At 39.9% G+C, this 18,549-nt stretch overlaps 1 protein-coding gene across 1 annotated transcript in view; it reads left to right on the top strand.

The window, feature by feature from the left end:
* MARCHF11 (membrane associated ring-CH-type finger 11) overlaps positions 1 to 18,549 on the top strand; it is a 119,320-nt gene that overhangs the window by 80,685 nt on the left and 20,086 nt on the right. Inside the window, exon 3 of the mRNA XM_067730048.1 lies at positions 16,808 to 17,000. Coding sequence (XP_067586149.1) covers positions 16,808 to 17,000 — 193 coding nt within the window. The remainder of the gene's footprint in view (positions 1 to 16,807; positions 17,001 to 18,549) is intronic.

The following is an 18,549-nucleotide window of genomic DNA, read 5'->3' as shown; positions in this document are numbered from 1 at the left end:
CCTGCATCAGCAGGTGGACTCTCAACCACTGCGCCACCAGGGAAGCCCCCTCTATACCAACTTTGATGAGGGTTTTTATTATGAATGGATGTTGAAGTTTGCCAAATGCTTTTTTCTGCTTCTATTGAGATGATCATGTGATTTTTATCCTTCTTTTTGTTAATGTGCTATATCACATTAATTGATTTGTAAATATCAAACCATCCTGGCATCCCTGGAATAAATTCCACTTGACCGTGGTGTATTATCCTTTTTATATGCTGTTGGATTTGGTTTGCTAAGATTTTGCTGAGGATTTTTGCATCTATATTCATCAGAGATAATGGCCTGTAATTTTCTTTTTATGTAGTGTCTGTGTCTTTGGTTGTGGTATCAAGGTGATGGTGACCTCATAGGACGAATTTGGGAGTGTTCCATCCTCCTCAAGTTATTGGAATAGTTTGATAAGGATAGATATTAGCTCCTATTTAAATGTTTTGTATAATTCCCCTGTGAAGTTGTCTGGTCCTGGGCTTATTTTTACTGAGAGTAATTTTTATTACAAATTCAATTTCACTACTAGTTAACAGTTTTCCAATTGTTTATTTCCTCCTGATTTGGTCCCAGCAGGTTTTTGTTTCTAGAAATTTGAACATTTCTTCTAGGTTGTCCAATTTGTTGGCATGTAACTGTTCATAGTATTTTTTTAAAGATTTTTGTGTATCTATGTGGTATTAGTTGTTATTTCTCCTCTTTCATTTCTTATTTTGTTTATTTAGGTCGTCTCTCCCTTCTTCTTGATGAGCCTGACTCAAGGCTTATCACTTTTGTTCATCTTTTCAAAAAACGTGACTCTTGGTTTCATTGATCTTCTCTATTGTTTTGGGGGCCTCTGTTTTATTTATTTCCTCTCTGATCTTTATTATACTTTTTCTTTCAGCTGACTTTGGGCTGTGTTTATTCTTCTTGTTCTAATTCCTTTAGATGGCAGGCTAGGTTGTTTATTTGAGGTTTTTCTTGTTTCTTGAGGTAGACTTTCTGCTTTGTTTTTGACCTCCAATATTCTCTAGTTCAAATAAATATCTATTTAATATTATATAGTTTTATTTTATTGTATTACAATTGTGCATTCATATATCCAAAATGCTGGTCTTCACCCACAACTAGTAGCCCACATATAAGCAGTGGAAAAGTGCAGTAGATGGCTGGGCTATATGGTTTTCTTCAACTACATCTGGTCTCCTTTGAGTCCAGTGACAGGATGTAATGATTCACGTGCGCAAAACAATCTTAAAAGTACGGAAACTGAATTCTGTGATCTCGGTCTCAGTTAGTGTCCTAAATAATATTCTTTGTCTTATCATTTCTGTCTTCTAAAGGAGACCTTTAAAATTGCATATATTATAAATTTTCTAAATTAATAAAAATATATGATATAATTTGCCTAGTTTTTTAGAAATCTGTGAAGAAAATGTATTCCCTAAATGAAACGTCAATGGTATGTTATACCAGTGGTCCTGGAAAAAAAAAGGGGCAATTGCTGGTTTTGCCTGTTGGATTAAACATGCCTGGGCCTGCCTTCTCTCAGGGCTCAGCTGGTGAATTTCTGGGAACTCTGTCATTTTTACAGTTAATAGCTAGATGCAGTTCACTGAGCACTTCTGTTCCAGGGATGCTGCTAAGCATTTTATGAAAATTGTCTCCTGTGATGCTCACAACAGTCCTATGAGGTAGGTATTATTATCCTGTTTTGCAAATGAGGAAACTAAGGCTCTGAAAAGTCAAGCAAATTTTCAAGGTTATGTAGGAAATAGCAGAATTAGGGCTCTCATTGAGGCTGGACCACACTGAGGCTTGTGATGTTAACCATCACCCACGCCAGGAGGAGGACACAGGTATGTGGTCATGAACACACACACACTCACCCACACGTACACACGTGTGTGGTGACTGGAGAAAAACGCACAACATACCAGTTGTGAGTTAAGTTATTTGGGGACCTTACTGAGGACTATAGCCCAGGAGCCAGCCTTTCAGAAAGCTCTGAGGGACAGTTCCAGAGAGGTAAGGGAGGAGCCAGGGTATATAGGAGTTCTTGCTGAAAAAAAACATGCTGTCAAACATCACAAGTACTGCTAATCACAAAAAAATGATTATAGTGATTTTCTATGTATGGGAGATGCAGGAGTCTAGACTCATTGAAATTGTTTCTTAGATATGCATCTTAACTATCTAGGGCCAGTATCCAGAATATAGATCATTTCCTGTTTATCTTCATTCTGCATTCCCCTCAGGGCACACCATTGGATGCCACTGCAGGGGCTGATGGCTTGATGGTGGGCATCAATGGCAGTTTACTGGAATGGCTGGCAATGTTCCCTTTTCATAGGCACGTGCGCACACACACACACACACACACAGACACTACACACACTATACAAACGTTCTCTCCATAGAGCTCTTTATGCAGAGTTCTGTTTCTGCAGCTGCAGGAGAAACACAGACCAGAGCACACTTTTCTCTCATGTGCCTCAGCTACTAGGAAATACATTGGCCTTGTTTTGTGTTGCCTGCTCTCTTGGGCCACTTCAACTCCGAATCTCTCACTTTGCAGCCCCCTCTTCACCCTCCCTCCCCTGCCCCAGGCCACTGGGGCTTATGGAAGTGAACAGATCTGATCCTCTGTGCCCCTCCTTTTCTCCATCTGGAGCTTGTCCTGCGTAGGGACAGTTCTGCCACCGGCAGGTCCCCCTTCTCTTCCCTGATAGACGTTAAGACAGGACCTTCCAAGTTCTGCATCTACCACTGCAGCCCTGTGCCTGCCGTCCCTCTCCAATCTCTTAGCTCTAACTTGCCCAGATTTAGGCTTTATTTCTTTTAGTGGGGAGGCACATTTAATATTGTTGTAGCTATTTAATAATTTATTAATTATTTGGGGATACAGGTTGCCTTATTTCACTGTTTGCAAAGCATGCTTAGTTTCAGTCATTCATTCCTGCTTCCAATTACAAAACTTTTGTCAAAGAAGTTTGTTGAAGAATAAATTATTGTTTAATAGGGATATAACCTCCTAAAAAGCAATAATGCGGTAATCTAATTTCCAAAAAAATCAATAGTACTTCCCTCAAGCCCTTCTCTTTTCTCTAAACCACTTAGTTTATTTTTCTCACTCTAAGCATTTCTTGGGGGAGGGAAAGCTCTAGAAAAGCCACCTTCACATCTCCTGTCAGATAAATCCTGTTTATAAGTAAAATGGCTTAAAAGCTAGTTCAGCTGTCATATGAATAATTTCATATTCATTCCTTCTGTAATGTGCATCATTTTGGAATGTTTTTCAGGATAGACAGAGATTTCCTAAGAAGAAGTACAGGAGCAGCTTTGTGAAACATCTGACCTGCAACCAGGTCCCTGGCCAGGGTCGAGGGTCCTCCCTGAGCTGCCTCTGACATTGTGGGTCATGGGGCAGGTGGTTTCTGCCACTATCATAAGTAATGGGCTGTCTCCGTGGGACTGGCAAGAAAGAATTTAGAGTGAATAGTGCATTAGCCCATAGGAGTGAGAAGATGACCCAGTTTGAGACAGGGAGAGGTTTCAGGATGAGTTCAGAGGCATCATGGCAGAGTAACAGGATGGCTGGATCGATGCCCGTGGTCATGTTGCTGTCCCGCCAGCCAGCTTGTGGCCTTGCCCAGCAGCTTACTTCTCTACTTGGACCACTCTTTTCCCTTCCGTAAAATAAAGGGCCTCTGAAGAGCTCTCTGCCTCCTTCCAAATGTGTTTTGATGAGGACAGGTTTTCAGATAGGTATGTTCAGATCTGGAATAGGCTGATGTCCCTCCTAAGTAGACACATTGTTTTTTCATCCGTGCCCATCATCTGCCTCAGAACCAGACTGATTTTGCTTTTCTCTCTTATCTGAAGAGCTATCCATTCTCTAGAACAGCACAATCATTTAGTTTGTAAGGTAGTTTCCCTCTCTGATTTGCCTAATCTGGAAGCTGTTTGGTGTCAAAATATTAGAATTACCCTAACATTTTTGAATAGCTTTCTTCCAATTCCTAATCAAAACCAGAAAAGGCCAGCTGCTTTTACTAATCTGGGTTATTTCAGTGAATAGAGACACAGTGCAGGATGACCATACAGTTGTTGATGTTATAGTGACCTTGGCTCTGGCCTTGGATGAGGGTAGCTCAGTCTGTCCATCTATCCATTTATCCATCCATCCATTTATCTGCCTATCACCCATCCATCCACCCATCTATCCTTCCTTCCTCCCTCTATCCCTCCCCTCGCTCGTTTCTTTCCATGCATCCCTATCTATCTATCCCATGTTATAAAGAAATCTTTCCTTAAGCAACATGCTTTTCCTTCCTTTATCAATGCTTCATTGAATCATCTATCATTCATTTCAAAAATTAGCGTCCTGTGTTACTATATAGCTGTAGCTTATTTCATGCAGGATCACAAGGAATTTGAATTTGTTTTTAATTAGGCACCTTGAACATATCAGCCTATTAGTCACCATCTGACATTATCCTCCCTGCACTGTTTCTCATGCATTTTCTGGCTGAGTCACCATGTAATGCAGTTTGCTGGCTGATGAGATGACCCGTGACACATTTTGGACATCACTGCTGTTAGGTTTCCCAGGAAATTAAGTGCAATTATCTTGAAAAGAATCAGGCTCTTTCCCCCTCATTTTTTTTTTTTTTATAGATAAGCGTGCTTTAAGTTCAGAAGAGAGTACAACTAAAACAGCCACAGTCCAAACACAGCATCTATTTTAGTCTTACGTGTGATAGACTAAGGTTTATTGACCTTGGCACTATCGACGTTTGGGGCCTGGTTGAGAACTAGACTAGAAAGTTACAGTGACTTTGGGGTCCTTTCATGCTGTCAAAACAAATCACTCACATAAAGAGGTAAAGCAAAACTAAGTCTCCTTCGCTGACCAAATATGAGTTCTGTTGATGTGCCAGGCACTGTACCAAGTAACAAGGACTCAGTCAGACATCCATAAGGTCCCATCCCTGCCTGCACAGAGCTCACAGTGAGGTCAGGGAAGCAGACGTGTAAACAGATAATCATGTATCAGCGTGACTTAATAGGGAGACAGTTAGTCATATTGCTGGATGTTCTGTATCTATCAGATTGTTCTCTATCTGTCACTTACCACTTCTCAAATGGTTCCTCGGGGGTTCTGCAGACACAGCCTTACTTTAAATTGGGCACCACAGAAACATCCCTTGTTCATTTCCCCACCTTGGAGCCTTGCTTAGGTCGCTCCTGCGTGGAAGGTCTTAATCTCAGACTTGTACATCTCCATGTTCTCCCTGCCATTCATAGGCAGGCCAGTCTCCTCCAGGAAGCCATTCTAGATTGCTTGAGTTTATATTGATGTCTGCCCACCAAACTCCCATTATGAAACTCACAGTCTCTTCTGCACGGTTTATGGCTTAACTGCTTGCTGCATTATTTGATCCCCCTCTGTTTCCCATGTAGTAGCCTCATCACTCAAGTAGATTATGGGCTATTTGAGGTGGAAACCAGGTCTTATACTGGGATATTTACGTTAATGGTCTAAGAACTCACTATTTAACTGCTATTGGCTTGCAAAACTAGGTGTGGGAATTGAACTCAAATCTATTAGAAAAGATGCGTGAAAGACAAAATGAAATTAAAGCAAAACCTGTAGCCAAAGAGTGAGAGCCGCTTGGTCTTCTGCCTGGCACGTTCTTTTCTGCCTAATGCGCCTCTAGTGATGCTTCCAAACCCCAGAGCACCTTACCTCCTTCTTTATGCTTCTGTGGCTGCCTATTATGAAGGATACCTATGCTCTGCACTTGGAGAACGCTGTGTGCACAGATGTGGTTGCTGGGAGATCCCCTGCGGGCACCTGTCCTGTGTCTCGACGCTCAGGTATCCAGAACAGGGGCTGACATATCTCACAGTAGTGTCCCATCCTGTACTTCCGCCTGGCCTGGCAAATAGTAGGTTCTCAATTCAAATGTGAACAAATGACCTCAAGTTTAAGCAAAGGGAAGCTCTCTTTAGTGAGGAAAAGCTTCTTCTTTATTATTCGTATAAAACCTTGATGATGGGGAAACTACGAGACAGTGAGGAATTCCAGGAACCAGTAGGAAGCATTCGTCTGTGTGTTTTGTTCAAAATATTGCTCAGAGTAAAGAATAAGATATGAGAAGATATCATAGCTATTCTTCCCACCACTCGCCTCCCCCTTACTGGCGATTAATGAGTTGCCAAATCTTGCTTAAGGAATTTATAGTTTCTTATGTCAGTGGAAAGGATTTTTTGCACTTAAGCAAAGTGTTATGTTAACCGTGGCAGGATGTCAGGAAATGGGTCACGGTTTGAGGTGTATCTGGGAGCTGGGTGGGGCAGCCGTCCCCAGACACACTGGTGGTGGTTCTCCATCAGGCTTCATCTAGAAACATCTAAAAGTGGAGGGCTCAAGGTTTCCCTGTCTCAGAGAAGTTTTCAGTTAAGGCTCTTTTGCCTTTGGAATGATAATTATAGCTGCCTGAGCACCGGCTATGTACCCAGGCATGGTGGTAGGTGTGACGGGACTAGGAAGCATCCTGTCACCTTCAGACCTCGCTCTTTCTTGTGATTATCTAACAGCCGTTGCCTGACGGGATACAGTGCAACTCCACAGCCACATCCTGGAAGCCCCTCGTGAGCTGGCCTGCACCGCTTGCCAACATGAATCCTACTCTGCAGTGACAATAAAAATCTCACTCTTTCCAAAATATACTAGCTCCTTTGCACATGCTTCTTTTTGCCTGCCCTTCCCATCTCTCTGCCAAATCTTCAGCATACTTTCTTTCCACCGAGCCCTTTTTTTTAACCTAAACTTTTAAACTCAGCTCACTTGTCCTGGAAGCCTTATGTATTTCTTTTTCTATTTGTGAGTGATCCCATGAGAAAAAGGCTTTTTCCTCAGTCTACTGCCTTCTGTAGGGCCTGGCACGTACCAGGCTGCCAGTAAGTAAGTATATGTTGAATGAACAACGTATACATGTCAGAAATTTAAAGGCGGCAGAATTCCGTGCACCTTTGCGTTGGTGGTGTCATCCCATAGTGAGACTTCTCTAACCAAGAACTGAGGCAAAGCCCAGTTTCACGCAGTGGACACTGCACGTTCAATGCTCAGTTTTTTGGGCTCTGTCCTCCCTGTTACTGATTCACCAGCTTCACTGTCTTACAGCCACTGGTTCAGAGTCTAGAACCCAGTTAAGGAAGGAGAGCTAGGTATGGAGGTGTCAGTACACAATTATTCTGAGACAGCTATGTCAGATGTCACTTTATAGTGAAGAACACTGAGGTCCTTATGAGAAGAATAACTCACTTGGTCTAAGAGCCAATTCACAGCTCTCTGTTTGAACCAGCACATTATACTGCCTCCCCAGAGCCAAGGAAAACCACTATGTAAAGACTCTGCATAAATTACACAGAAGAGGTGACCTTGACTCATGCTGTGGTCCTTAATTACCAAGGGTGCTCTTCTGACCACCAGGAGAATATACAGTGTTCGGTCTTGTCGATGAAAATAATAAATAAACAATCTATAATAAGAATAGAAAAGAGTTTATTTGAGACAAACTGAGGAGTATATCCCAGGAGACACCCTCTCATATAACTCCAAGGAACTGCTCCAGAGAAGCATGGTTTTCAGCACAGTTTTGTATCTTGTCAGAAGAAAAAACATGAAACAAGTCAGGGATACATTCCTTCAAGGTTTCAAGAAAAACAGACCAGCATATACACACCCAGACAGTATGGCCTTGGCACCTGGGAAGACAGTCTTATTATCAAAGAAGTACCGGCATTGGCATCCGGGAAGGGAGGCATTTAAACTTTATTTTTAACCTGGACATTCTTTACTTCTGGTCAATGCACCCTTTTCTTTAATAATTAAAGCAGGTGTACAATGTATGTTTGATGGGCCGCAAACAGGATGTTTTAGTTAGCATAAAATTCATGTTAACTCATGTATAAGCCAGAATGATTTCCCCATACCTCAATATGTGAACATTTCTTTTATCAGTCCGCATGAACTGAGTATTTCAAATGGGAAGGTAGTTGCTTTCCATGAAAATTCTGTTCCAAAAACAACGTTGAAAACAGTTAACAGCCCATTGAGAGTTTTAATAAGCTCCTTTAGCAAAGGTAGCTTTCAACTCCTTGTGGAGAGAACAAATAAATACCATTATGACCACCTACTAATTACTTAGAGATCCCCTGGGGAGCTTGTGTTCAAACATCATTAATACCAAATACTGAGAAGAATATTGAAACAAAAATGCATTACATGCAGACATACACTTTTAATTCATATGGGACAAAATCTGGTTACTGAGATTAACTATATTAGACAGTTGACACTTGGGGCAAATTTCCCTGATTTGAAATAATGGATAGCACCTGCTTTTGCAAGAAAGAATGAACACAGACAGGGAAAGTGCAGTATAAACTCTTGAACACTGAAGAGCTAAAGTGTATTTTTATTTCAACATTTAGACTGTTGAATCTGGATCAACATGCCCTTGAAAAGTATGGAAATCTGTAGCAATCAAAACAAACAAAGAGATTACATTGAGAAATGAGATATGGATGGTTTTGAAAGAATTAGGAGAGAAAACTGGAGGAACAAATATGCTTTTTCTTAAGTGAGATCCAGAATTATGGTGTCCTCGTGTAGACTCCAGACCCTAGAGTTGCTAAAATAATGCTTGTTAGTTCAAAAAGCTGTTGCTCCTGTTGATTCAGTCACTTGAGAGATTTTTCTCAGTGAGGCGAAACCTTCCAAACTAAGGATACTCGTCCCTTATGAGAGAACGTCACACCTTCCACTCCTTTGATCTGCTATCTTCCTGGGCATCTGGAGACAGCCCGATAGGATAGTCTTTGGGACTCAGCCTCCTATTTCCAAAGACTTTTTCTCTTTTAGCTTTTAGTTTATGATCAATTACATTGATTTTTTTAAAATTAGTTTTTAGTGGAGTGCCGTTGCTTTACAACGTTGTGTTAGTCTCTGCTGTACAGCAAAGTGAATCAGTTTTACGTATACATATATCCCCTTATTTTTAGATTTCCTTCCCATTTAGGTCACCACAGAACACTGAGTAGAGTTCCCTGTGCTATACAGTAGGTTCTCATGAGTTATCTTTTTTTTTTAACATCTTTATCAGAGTATAATTGCTTTACAGTGGTGTGTTTGTTAGTTTCTGCTTCATAACAAAGTGAATCAGCTATACATATACATATATCGTCATATCCCCTCCCTCTTAGGTCTCCCTCCCACCCTCCCTATCCCACCCCTCTAGGTGGTCAGAAAGCACCCAACTGATCTCCCTGTGCTATGCGGCTGCTTCCCACTAGCTATCTATTTTACATTTGGTAGTGTATATATGTCCATGCCACTCTCTCACTTTGTCCCAGCTTACCCCTCACCCTCCCTGTGTCCTCAAGTCCATTCTCTAGTAGGTCTGCATCTTCATTCCCGTTTTTTTTTAGACATTGATTGATATTTGAATGTTATATTAACCTTACATTCCTAGGATAAACTCCACTCACTTGTGCTGCATTATTATTTTTATATATTGATGGATTTGATTTGCTAATATTTTGTAGAGGATTTTTTTCTTCACCTATGCTTATAAGGAATATGGTCCGAAATTATTTTTTTCTTGTAATGTTTTTGTCAGGTTTTGGTATCTGGTTTATGCTGACCTCATAAAAAGAGTTGGGAAATATTCTGTCCTCCTTTATTTTCTGAAAGAGTATATGTTAAATTGACATTGTGTTTTCTAAATGTTTGATAAAATTCTCCAGTGAAACCATCTGGTCCTGGAGGTGTTTGTTCATTTGTTTGTGGAAGGCTTTTGATTAAAAATTCAATTTATTTTATATAGCGTTATTCTGTTTCTATACGTTCTGTTTCTTCTTGAGTCAGTTTTGAGAAGTTGTGTTTTTCAGAGGACTTGTCTATTTCATCTGTATAATTGAATTCATTAGCATAAAGCTGTTTATAATATTCTTTTACTTCTCTTTTCATCTGTAGGATCCATCATCATATCCTCTCTTTCCTTTCTTGGTTAGTCCTGCTAGTTTTATCAGTTTTATTAACATTTAAAAGAAGCAGTTTCGTGTTTCCCTAATTGTTTTCTCTAGGTGGTTTAGATTTCACCTTTCTCAGACAAAGTAAATTTCTTTTGTCTGACTTTTACCTCATGTCTGATAAGTTTATGAAAATGCTTTTCTCGCAGAGAAGACGCAAATTAAACCATGAAATCATTTTTAATATGCAGCATATAAATACAACTCTACAAAGAATGGGCATATAATTAACTGAATGTCTTATCCGCATGTCAAATTGATTACACGTTGAGATGTTTTCTGCCAGCATTTCAAATCCCAACTTTAGTGGTTCAATTTAAACACCATCTAAAGATGACTGAAAATAGGTCTCAGCTAAATTCATTTTTCTGAAGAGGACACTTCTTAAGAGGAGGTGTTCTCTCCTGTGACACTAGTAACTAATCCCACCTGTCACACTGCGTGCTATAAATCATTGTACTACAAATCTATTAGCTAAGATTCATATCTGGCCTACGTTGTAAAAACAAAGATGAAACAGTGCTTCAGACTGAGTGATCTAATGCATACTGAAAGATCTACTTTCTCTGAGTTCAGCCTCATTCCCTCTGAGCATGTGTTATTTTCAGGGAGGAAATTGATTCTAAATTGAGAAGCTGCATCAACTCTTTCAGACAATGGAATGACAAGAGCATCTTTCTAAATAGCTTCCTGGAGGCCTGATGGAGTGCACTCCTTTCTCTGGTTCTTATCTTACTGGCTAGAAGTGATTTATACAAGGGGAAGACTCGGTCTTGTCATGGCTTGGACTCCCATCATTTCTTTAAAGAAAATTCCGAGCTTTTTCTTCTATCCTTTTTTGTCTGAAGGCAGTAGTAAACCTGGGATATAATTTCATTGGTAAGGGCAACAATTAGTGCCATGGTTTCAGAGCAGTCTGTGGTCATTATTGGGGTACTTATCCAGTTTCACAGGAAGGGTGCCACACCAACGTGGACCCTCACACACAGTGATGCCCAGTTTGGGGCCACACACGTTGTATCTTTCCAGGGCTGAGGGACCTTACTTGGTGCGTCTCTGGATAGTCATATATAAAGAGAATATTAAATAATTTCCAATATGAGTTTATTTAATTCCCTCCAAACTTCACTAAAATTAAAGAAGTATAACTCCTTGAGAGTGTTATCTTTATGTTAATACTCATTTAATAAACTGCAGCTTTCAGACTCAAGAAGTATGTGAGGATGCCAGTTGGGAAGTTATAGGTCAGATTTAGTCGATACTCTGCTGAGCTGCGTTTTGTATTTGTTGACTTTTTTTTTCACCCCTACAGCTACCTTTTAGATAGGTGTAACTATGTCCTTTTTGGTTTTGCTTTTAGATGTAAAATGTGTCAGTTTAAGTAGGCAGAGAGAAGGTGTGAAGGGCAGACGTTATGCAGAGAGAAGGACACATTAGAAAGAACTTACGCTTTGGAAACAGATCTGAGTTTAAATTCTCACTTCTCTACTCACTGGTGGCTCAGCCAGAGCTGAACTTTATCTTGTAGGCAGTGATAGAATGGATGTGGAGAGAACGTTAATCTGGCAATCAGATAGGTGATGGAAACGAAAATCAGCCTCTGGTGTATTTAAAGCATTGACTAGGTGTGTTCAGCTGTTTGGTGAACATAAGGGGAGGTGAGACTCAGCTTCTGCTATCATGGTATGCAGTCCGTGGACAACAGGGAGAGAAACAGCTATCTGGGATTCCAGTGAAAGAAATACACACTAAGCAGAAGTATACATAGTGGATTGTGGGGTCCCTAAGGAGGATTTCTGCTTAGAAAAGGAGGGGCAGGAGGGGGACAGCTTTTTAGAAGAGCTGGCATCATAGCCAGTTATGGATGGATGAGAGATTTCATCAAGTGAGATACATGCTCAAAGGCAGAGAGGGACCAAAGTACCCGGCATTTGGGAGAATACGAAGAATCAGATGAAGCTAAATTGAGGAGTGTGCCTCTGTCTCTCCTCCCTCCCTTCCTTTTTTCCTCCCTTCCTTTTTTCCTTTCTTCCTTCTTTCCTTCCTTCCTTCTTTCTTTCTTTCCCTTCATCCTTCCAACTTTCTTCTTCTCTTCTTTCCTCTCCTCCTTGTAATATTCCTACATCTCTTTTCTTCATCCTTCCTGCAGCAGTCACGTGCCAGGCACTGGGAATATGTGCTGAACCAAATATTTAGCCTCCTGGATGGAGCTTGGAGTCCAGCCCAGCAGGGGCAGCTTTTCTTTCATTAGGAATGTAGACTGGGGAGCTACATGGAGGATCAGCGAATGACTCACAGCTGGACATCCAGCTAGAACGCTATCTCGGTAGACCGGAGAAGACAGACTTGAAGCTTTTATCAGGAAATTGCCATGGCACTGAAATGATGGGGGGTGTGCAATTAATTGTTATCAGAGCTCAGTGGAATCATTACACAGAATAGTATAAGGGTGAAGAGCATGAGCCTAGAAGTCAGACTTATCTGTGTTTATATCTCGACTCCAGTCCTTACTAGGTGTTTAACCTTGGGCAAATTGTTTAACTTATCTCTGCTTGTTTCCCTATCTGTAAAATGGGATTATAATAGTACCTCCCTCCTAAGATTGTTGTGGGAATTGAATGAATTGAATTAGTACGTAGGACTTAGAAAAGTGCCTGGCACATATTAGCCCTAGATAAATACAGGCTGTGAATATTCAATGACTTCTTCTAGTACAGAAAATTAGAATGAACTTCCCAAAGAGGAACCAATTGGGCCCATTTTTGCTAGAAACAATAGGTTCAATAGTTGTGTAGAAGTGAACAGCTTTTCAGGGCTATAAAAGAGTCACACACACTCACATATTATGGAAAGAAAGAAAATAATAGCAATTATTGGCTCTAAGCCAATCTGGTTATTGTTATATTACTTTCCAAATATGGGAAGAAATTTAAGTGAAAAAAATATATATACATACTTATATATCAGGTTTTAGAGGAGAGAAGTGTGCTCAGCAGTTGACAAATTTTGTTCAAGATTCAGAAGTGCTTTACAAACTGAAATTCAGGCCTTGCGTAGCATTGGGGTAGAGAGAGAAGACCCAAGACACTCCTCTTCTGTTTATATTGTCCAAGCAAATGGTGCATTAACACAGCTCCTTTAGGCTGAGCCTAGTAGATGATGTGTGTCTTCCAGGGCAAGGACGCTAGGTGGCTGTTTCCTAGTGGTAGGAAGCAGCATTATTTTTCCTAGGGGAAGAATGTGAGCTATCCCACTTTTCACACATAATGGTAAAAATAAGAGAGCAGTGTATAGTGAGAAAAGAAATTATCAAGATGTTATCAGTGTTCAAAGGGAAATCACTAAGTTCATAATTGGTTTAATAAACTTTGTTTCCATAACAGTTTGTCCTCATTAGCTATTCAGTGAAATGGTATTAATTTTAGGGTTCATCAGTATGTGAAGAGTATCTATGCACTTTCAGACACATTTGCACACCTGCATTATTAGCGAAGTGACATAAAACCAAACTTTTAAGGGGCTCATTATAGATTTTAAACAGTTTATCCTTCTTTAAAAGTAAACTTCAAAAATCCCAAATTACTTCTTATATCCACAACAAAAATAATTTCTGTGATAATAGTAAATAATTGAGCCTCCCAGTGTATTGTAATCGAGTTGTTCTTTTTTTCCTAGCTTTCTGACATAATTTTAAACACGTTAATTTCAAACGACCAGGCATTTGAATTTCAAACCATTTTAAATTTGGTAACACCACACAAGTGTGAAGCATTGATGTTTCTTTCTTTTTTTATTGAAGTATAGTTGATTTACAATGTTGAGTTAGTTTCAGGTATACAGCAAAGTGATTCAGTTCTATAATATATATTATATATTATATGTATTCTTTTTCAGACTCTTTTCCCTTATAGGTTATTACAAAATATTGAGTAGAGTTCCCTGTGCTATACAGTAGGTCCTTGTTGTGTATCTATTTTATTTTTATTTTTAATTTTTTATTTGCGGTACGCGGGCCTCTCACTGATGTGGCCTCTCCCGTTGCGGAGCACAGACTCCGGACGCTCAGGCGTAGCGACCATGGCTCACGGGCCTAACTGCTCTGCGGCATGTGGGATCTTCCCGGACCGGGGCACAGACCCGTGTCCCCTGCATCGGCAGGCGGACTCGCAACCACTGCGCCACCAGGGAAGCCCGCGTATCTATTTTATATATAGTAGTGTGTGTATATTTTAATCCCAACATCCTAATTTATCCCTCCCCCCACCTTTCCTCTTTGCTAACCATGTTTGTTTTCTGTCTGTGGGTCTATTTCTGCTTTGTATATAAGTTCATTTGTATCAATTTTTTTTTTAGATTCCACATATAAGCCATATCACATGTTTCTTATTCCTAGTAAGTCTGTCCCTTTGCTCATTGACATTCCTTGTCAAGGAACAGCTGAGCCTCATGTGTGGGAAGCCTGCCACCTGAGCATGGCCTCCGGGTCCTGGCAATCATGCTGACTCTGAGACCAAAGCCACCAGTTTCCTTGTCCCAGGTCACACCACAGCACCATAAAACTATACCCACCAGTTCACCCAAATCCGAGTGCCTACTAGGGTCCACTGTGTTGTTACTGAATTGGCATGCAGGCAGCCTGGATCAACTAATTAATTAATAAGCCTAACTGAAGCTAAATATAATTAATTATACAATATTGAGCTGTCCAAATTTAACTCCACTAAAATCACATAATGAATCTGGAACGTAAAGGATTCCTGGCAAAAGGAAAATAGATTTCAGTATGTAAAACGCATTCTTGGTGAATCTTCTTCACTCATTTTTGATTACCCGACTTCTTTGTTTCAGGCATATGTATTTTGAAACATGTAGCACATCATGGGAAAATCAAACACACACACACGCACACAAGTTGGACACCTTTGCCTCATGGATTTAAAACGATGATTTGTTTTCATCTATTTGATGTGATTAATAAATTGACAAAGGCTAACGTAGTGCATACAGACACGATAGCATCCATCTAGGACGGATATTAGTTGGAAGTAGTTTTCTATATCATTTACCATGTTGTATTTAATGCAGATTTTAATGAGCATCAGAACTAAACAAGACCACAGACATTGACACTTCACACTTGTGACACCAAATTTAAAATGGTTTAAAATTCAAATGCCTAGTCATTTGAAATTAATGTGTTTAAAATTATGTCAGGATGCTAGTAAAAAAAAAAAACTTCAAATACGTGCTTGAAATACAACATTGATTCATTTGTAATGATAAAATAATATTGACTAGTTCAGTTATTATTCATGCAAAAGCAAGAACCACTTTTCAGTCAATGAATCTTAGTATTAAAATCGTGAGAAATACCTTTCTTATAGAATCTACAACCTTTGTCATTTGGTTCTGTTTTTTTTTAAGAGAAACATGAAGTAAATGACCTGAGAGAATGAAATATTTCAAATGCATTTTGATATTTAATCTTTAACAAGTATAGAATTTAGAACCTTGCCTCTAAGAATATGCAAGACTCAAAGCATATTTAAAATCATTATATGTTAATTCTTTATGATGAGAGACAGAGGCAGTGAGGGAGAGAGGGAATTTATGAGTAGTGATAGACCCCTATCTGGGGATGCACATATTCAGACTCCAGGTAAGTAAAGAGGTTAAGGAGATATCTGATTCACCCAATGGATGCTGACTGTTCAAGTTTGTTGTTTTCAAGGTTATTTAAACTGTTTAGGGATTCTGCTGACAAGCCCCATGTTGCAGCAGCCATAACTCTCACACACAGGGAGATTGTGCAGGTTGTTTTGAGTTTCATTGTTTACTGGCAGACTATAACAGAAATTCTAGTTTTGTTCCTGTCTCAGCGATGCGAAAGTGAGAACATGACTAATAAATTCTCTCAAGTTGATAACACCCTTGAAAGGTTTTTCATCATTTATACTATAAACCCTCTCAAACGTTGATGCTTCAGACACCAAATTACTTTCTCCATTGACTGGTGTGTGCTTACACAGTTTGTGAGTTTCAAAGATACTCCTTCAAGTACAAATTCTAAATCTTGACAAGAATGGCTTCATGGATTACTCATTAGATAATGAATGGCCAGTAATATCTGAGCATATGAAATGTACCAGTAACAGATAACATACAATTTTCTAGTTCCCTTATAATTATTTCAGTGTGTTAAATGACTTTTTCACGGATGTTCTTATATAGCTTGTTTGCTTTTTACATTTTTTTCATAAAAAAGGGATAATTCCCTTTTTTTTGCAGTAGGCAAATGTGTTAAGAGCAAAATAAATTTCCGAATAGAAGAGTCCTCACCATATTTCTTCAGAGTGTATTTAATTTCATGCACATGTGAAAGATGATAATGTGATTCCTAGGTACTAAACATTCCTCACCATTCACACTCAGTGTGGTTATCTGGAATAAAACTAGATTCAACTTGTAGAATGGTGAATTACTGAAAATAATGAAGTAGAGGCCATTCATTAATCTTTATCTGCTTGTCTATTTTTTATAGCCTGGATGAAATGGAAAAATTCATTTGGGGGCCAATCAGATTGAAAAGGGTCTAACATGAAGAGAAACATGGGGCTGAAAATGTTTTTTTTTTCTTTTTCCATTATACACAGCACCTTTTCCTTACCTGCCTCTGTTTTTCTTTTAGTGGCAAAGCATTTCTATAACACTGGTTGAGAAAGTTCAGATGATTGCTGTAATCCTAGGATCCCTGTTCTTAATAGCGAGTGTGACCTGGCTCCTCTGGTCAGCCTTCAGTCCCTATGCAGTGTGGCAGAGGAAGGACATCCTTTTTCAAATCTGCTATGGAATGTATGGTTTTATGGATCTAGTGTGCATAGGTAAGATCATGACCTTCAACGTTAACAAACTGTCAGTAATCCATTTCTTGCAGCTCTTACGTTTTCATCAGTTGGATCTAACGCAGAATGTTGTGGTTCACGTGATCTCGGTTATCCAGCTCATTGACTATCTGGGGCGTCACAATCTCGCCACTTTTCTCAAAAAGCATAGCATCTCTATTCTCAAGTAGTCTGAAAAAATGAACAGGATAATGCCCGTTTAAAGTGATCTGTTTTGCAACACAAGGAAGGTGGAGTTGAAGAAATTATTTGGAGTGGGCGATGGAAGGATAGTCCTTTATTTCTGAGGGATGGGAGCACATAAATCCCCCTCACAAAGCTGGGAAAGCACTGACTAGTGCCAATGGCGATATTGTACATCTGGGGAGAGCACTGATAACCTGGAGGTCTTACGTGGTGGTGTGGTGACTCCGAGGGCATAAAGGGCCCCTTGGAAGGGTAAGGACTTGGTGTCCTGCGCCTCTTTGTTTCACTTATTAAATTCAGTGGCTTAGAAGAGAAATAAAGGATAGAATAGTTTACCTTAAATAGACCGTACAAAAAAGGTTCCGTACGTGTCTCACTTAACCAATCTCTTGTTTCCCTTATACCATGAGAAAATGGAGGTCGATTCAATTCATGCAGCGTCTACCCAGTGTGTGTGAGGTGCCACAGGCATTGTGATGGTGACCAGTTGGCGATAGGAGATGGGGATGGAGAGAGGCAGCACCGTATCCAGGAGATTCCCTGCTCTGATGTGGTTTACAGCTTAAAGGATGTAAAAAGAGCCGAGGGAGGCAGCCGTGGTTTGCTAAGAATGGTCCAAGGACCACCCATGGCAGCAGCATCTGCAGTGCTTTTTTTGAGAAATGCACATTCTCAGGACCCACCCTAGATCTGCCGAATCAGAAACTTCCGGGTGCCCCCCACCCCAGCAGTCTGTGTTCACAAGCTCGCCAAGGTGCGATGAAGCTTGAGAGCCACTGTTTTCAGGGAAAGGCTTCCCGACCTGGGATCAGGTGCCTTGGTTTGTAACGCTGGCCTCTGCTTGGATAGATCAACTTCGTCTCTCCATAGTCCTCTCTCTCACCTATAAAAATGGGAATAAGCATCCCTAGCACACAGGCGTACAGGAAATAACTATTATAAAATAATTATGCTGTCAATTGGAAGTTGTAGATTAAGAGTATTTAAATAAGTCACGAACACTGAAATGCTTTAAACCACCTAAATTAACGCCTCTACTCACTAGACCCTTAATTTAACTCGCAGTTTTAATAGCCTCATTTTTTTCTAAAAGAGCTCTATACATTTAAAAGATATGATCAGCTTGAATTTCACCTCCTTTTCTTCTTTCCTCTCTTGTTACTAATATAAGAATAATAAGAAAGAAATGTATAAAATTTCAGGCCAGAAACGGAAAAAGAAGGGAGGGAAATGTCATGAATAATGTGTAAACTGAACAGATGTTGCCTGAATAACTGAGCTAATCATGTATATGAACAATTTGCATTAAATGTGACAATGCATATGTAAGCATTTGGAAATT

This window comes from Pseudorca crassidens, chromosome 3 (genome assembly GCF_039906515.1).
Source record: "Pseudorca crassidens isolate mPseCra1 chromosome 3, mPseCra1.hap1, whole genome shotgun sequence".
NCBI lineage: Eukaryota > Metazoa > Chordata > Mammalia > Artiodactyla > Delphinidae > Pseudorca > Pseudorca crassidens.
Note: the sequence above shows the minus strand (reverse complement) of the source record. Positions and strands in the feature narration are given on the sequence as shown.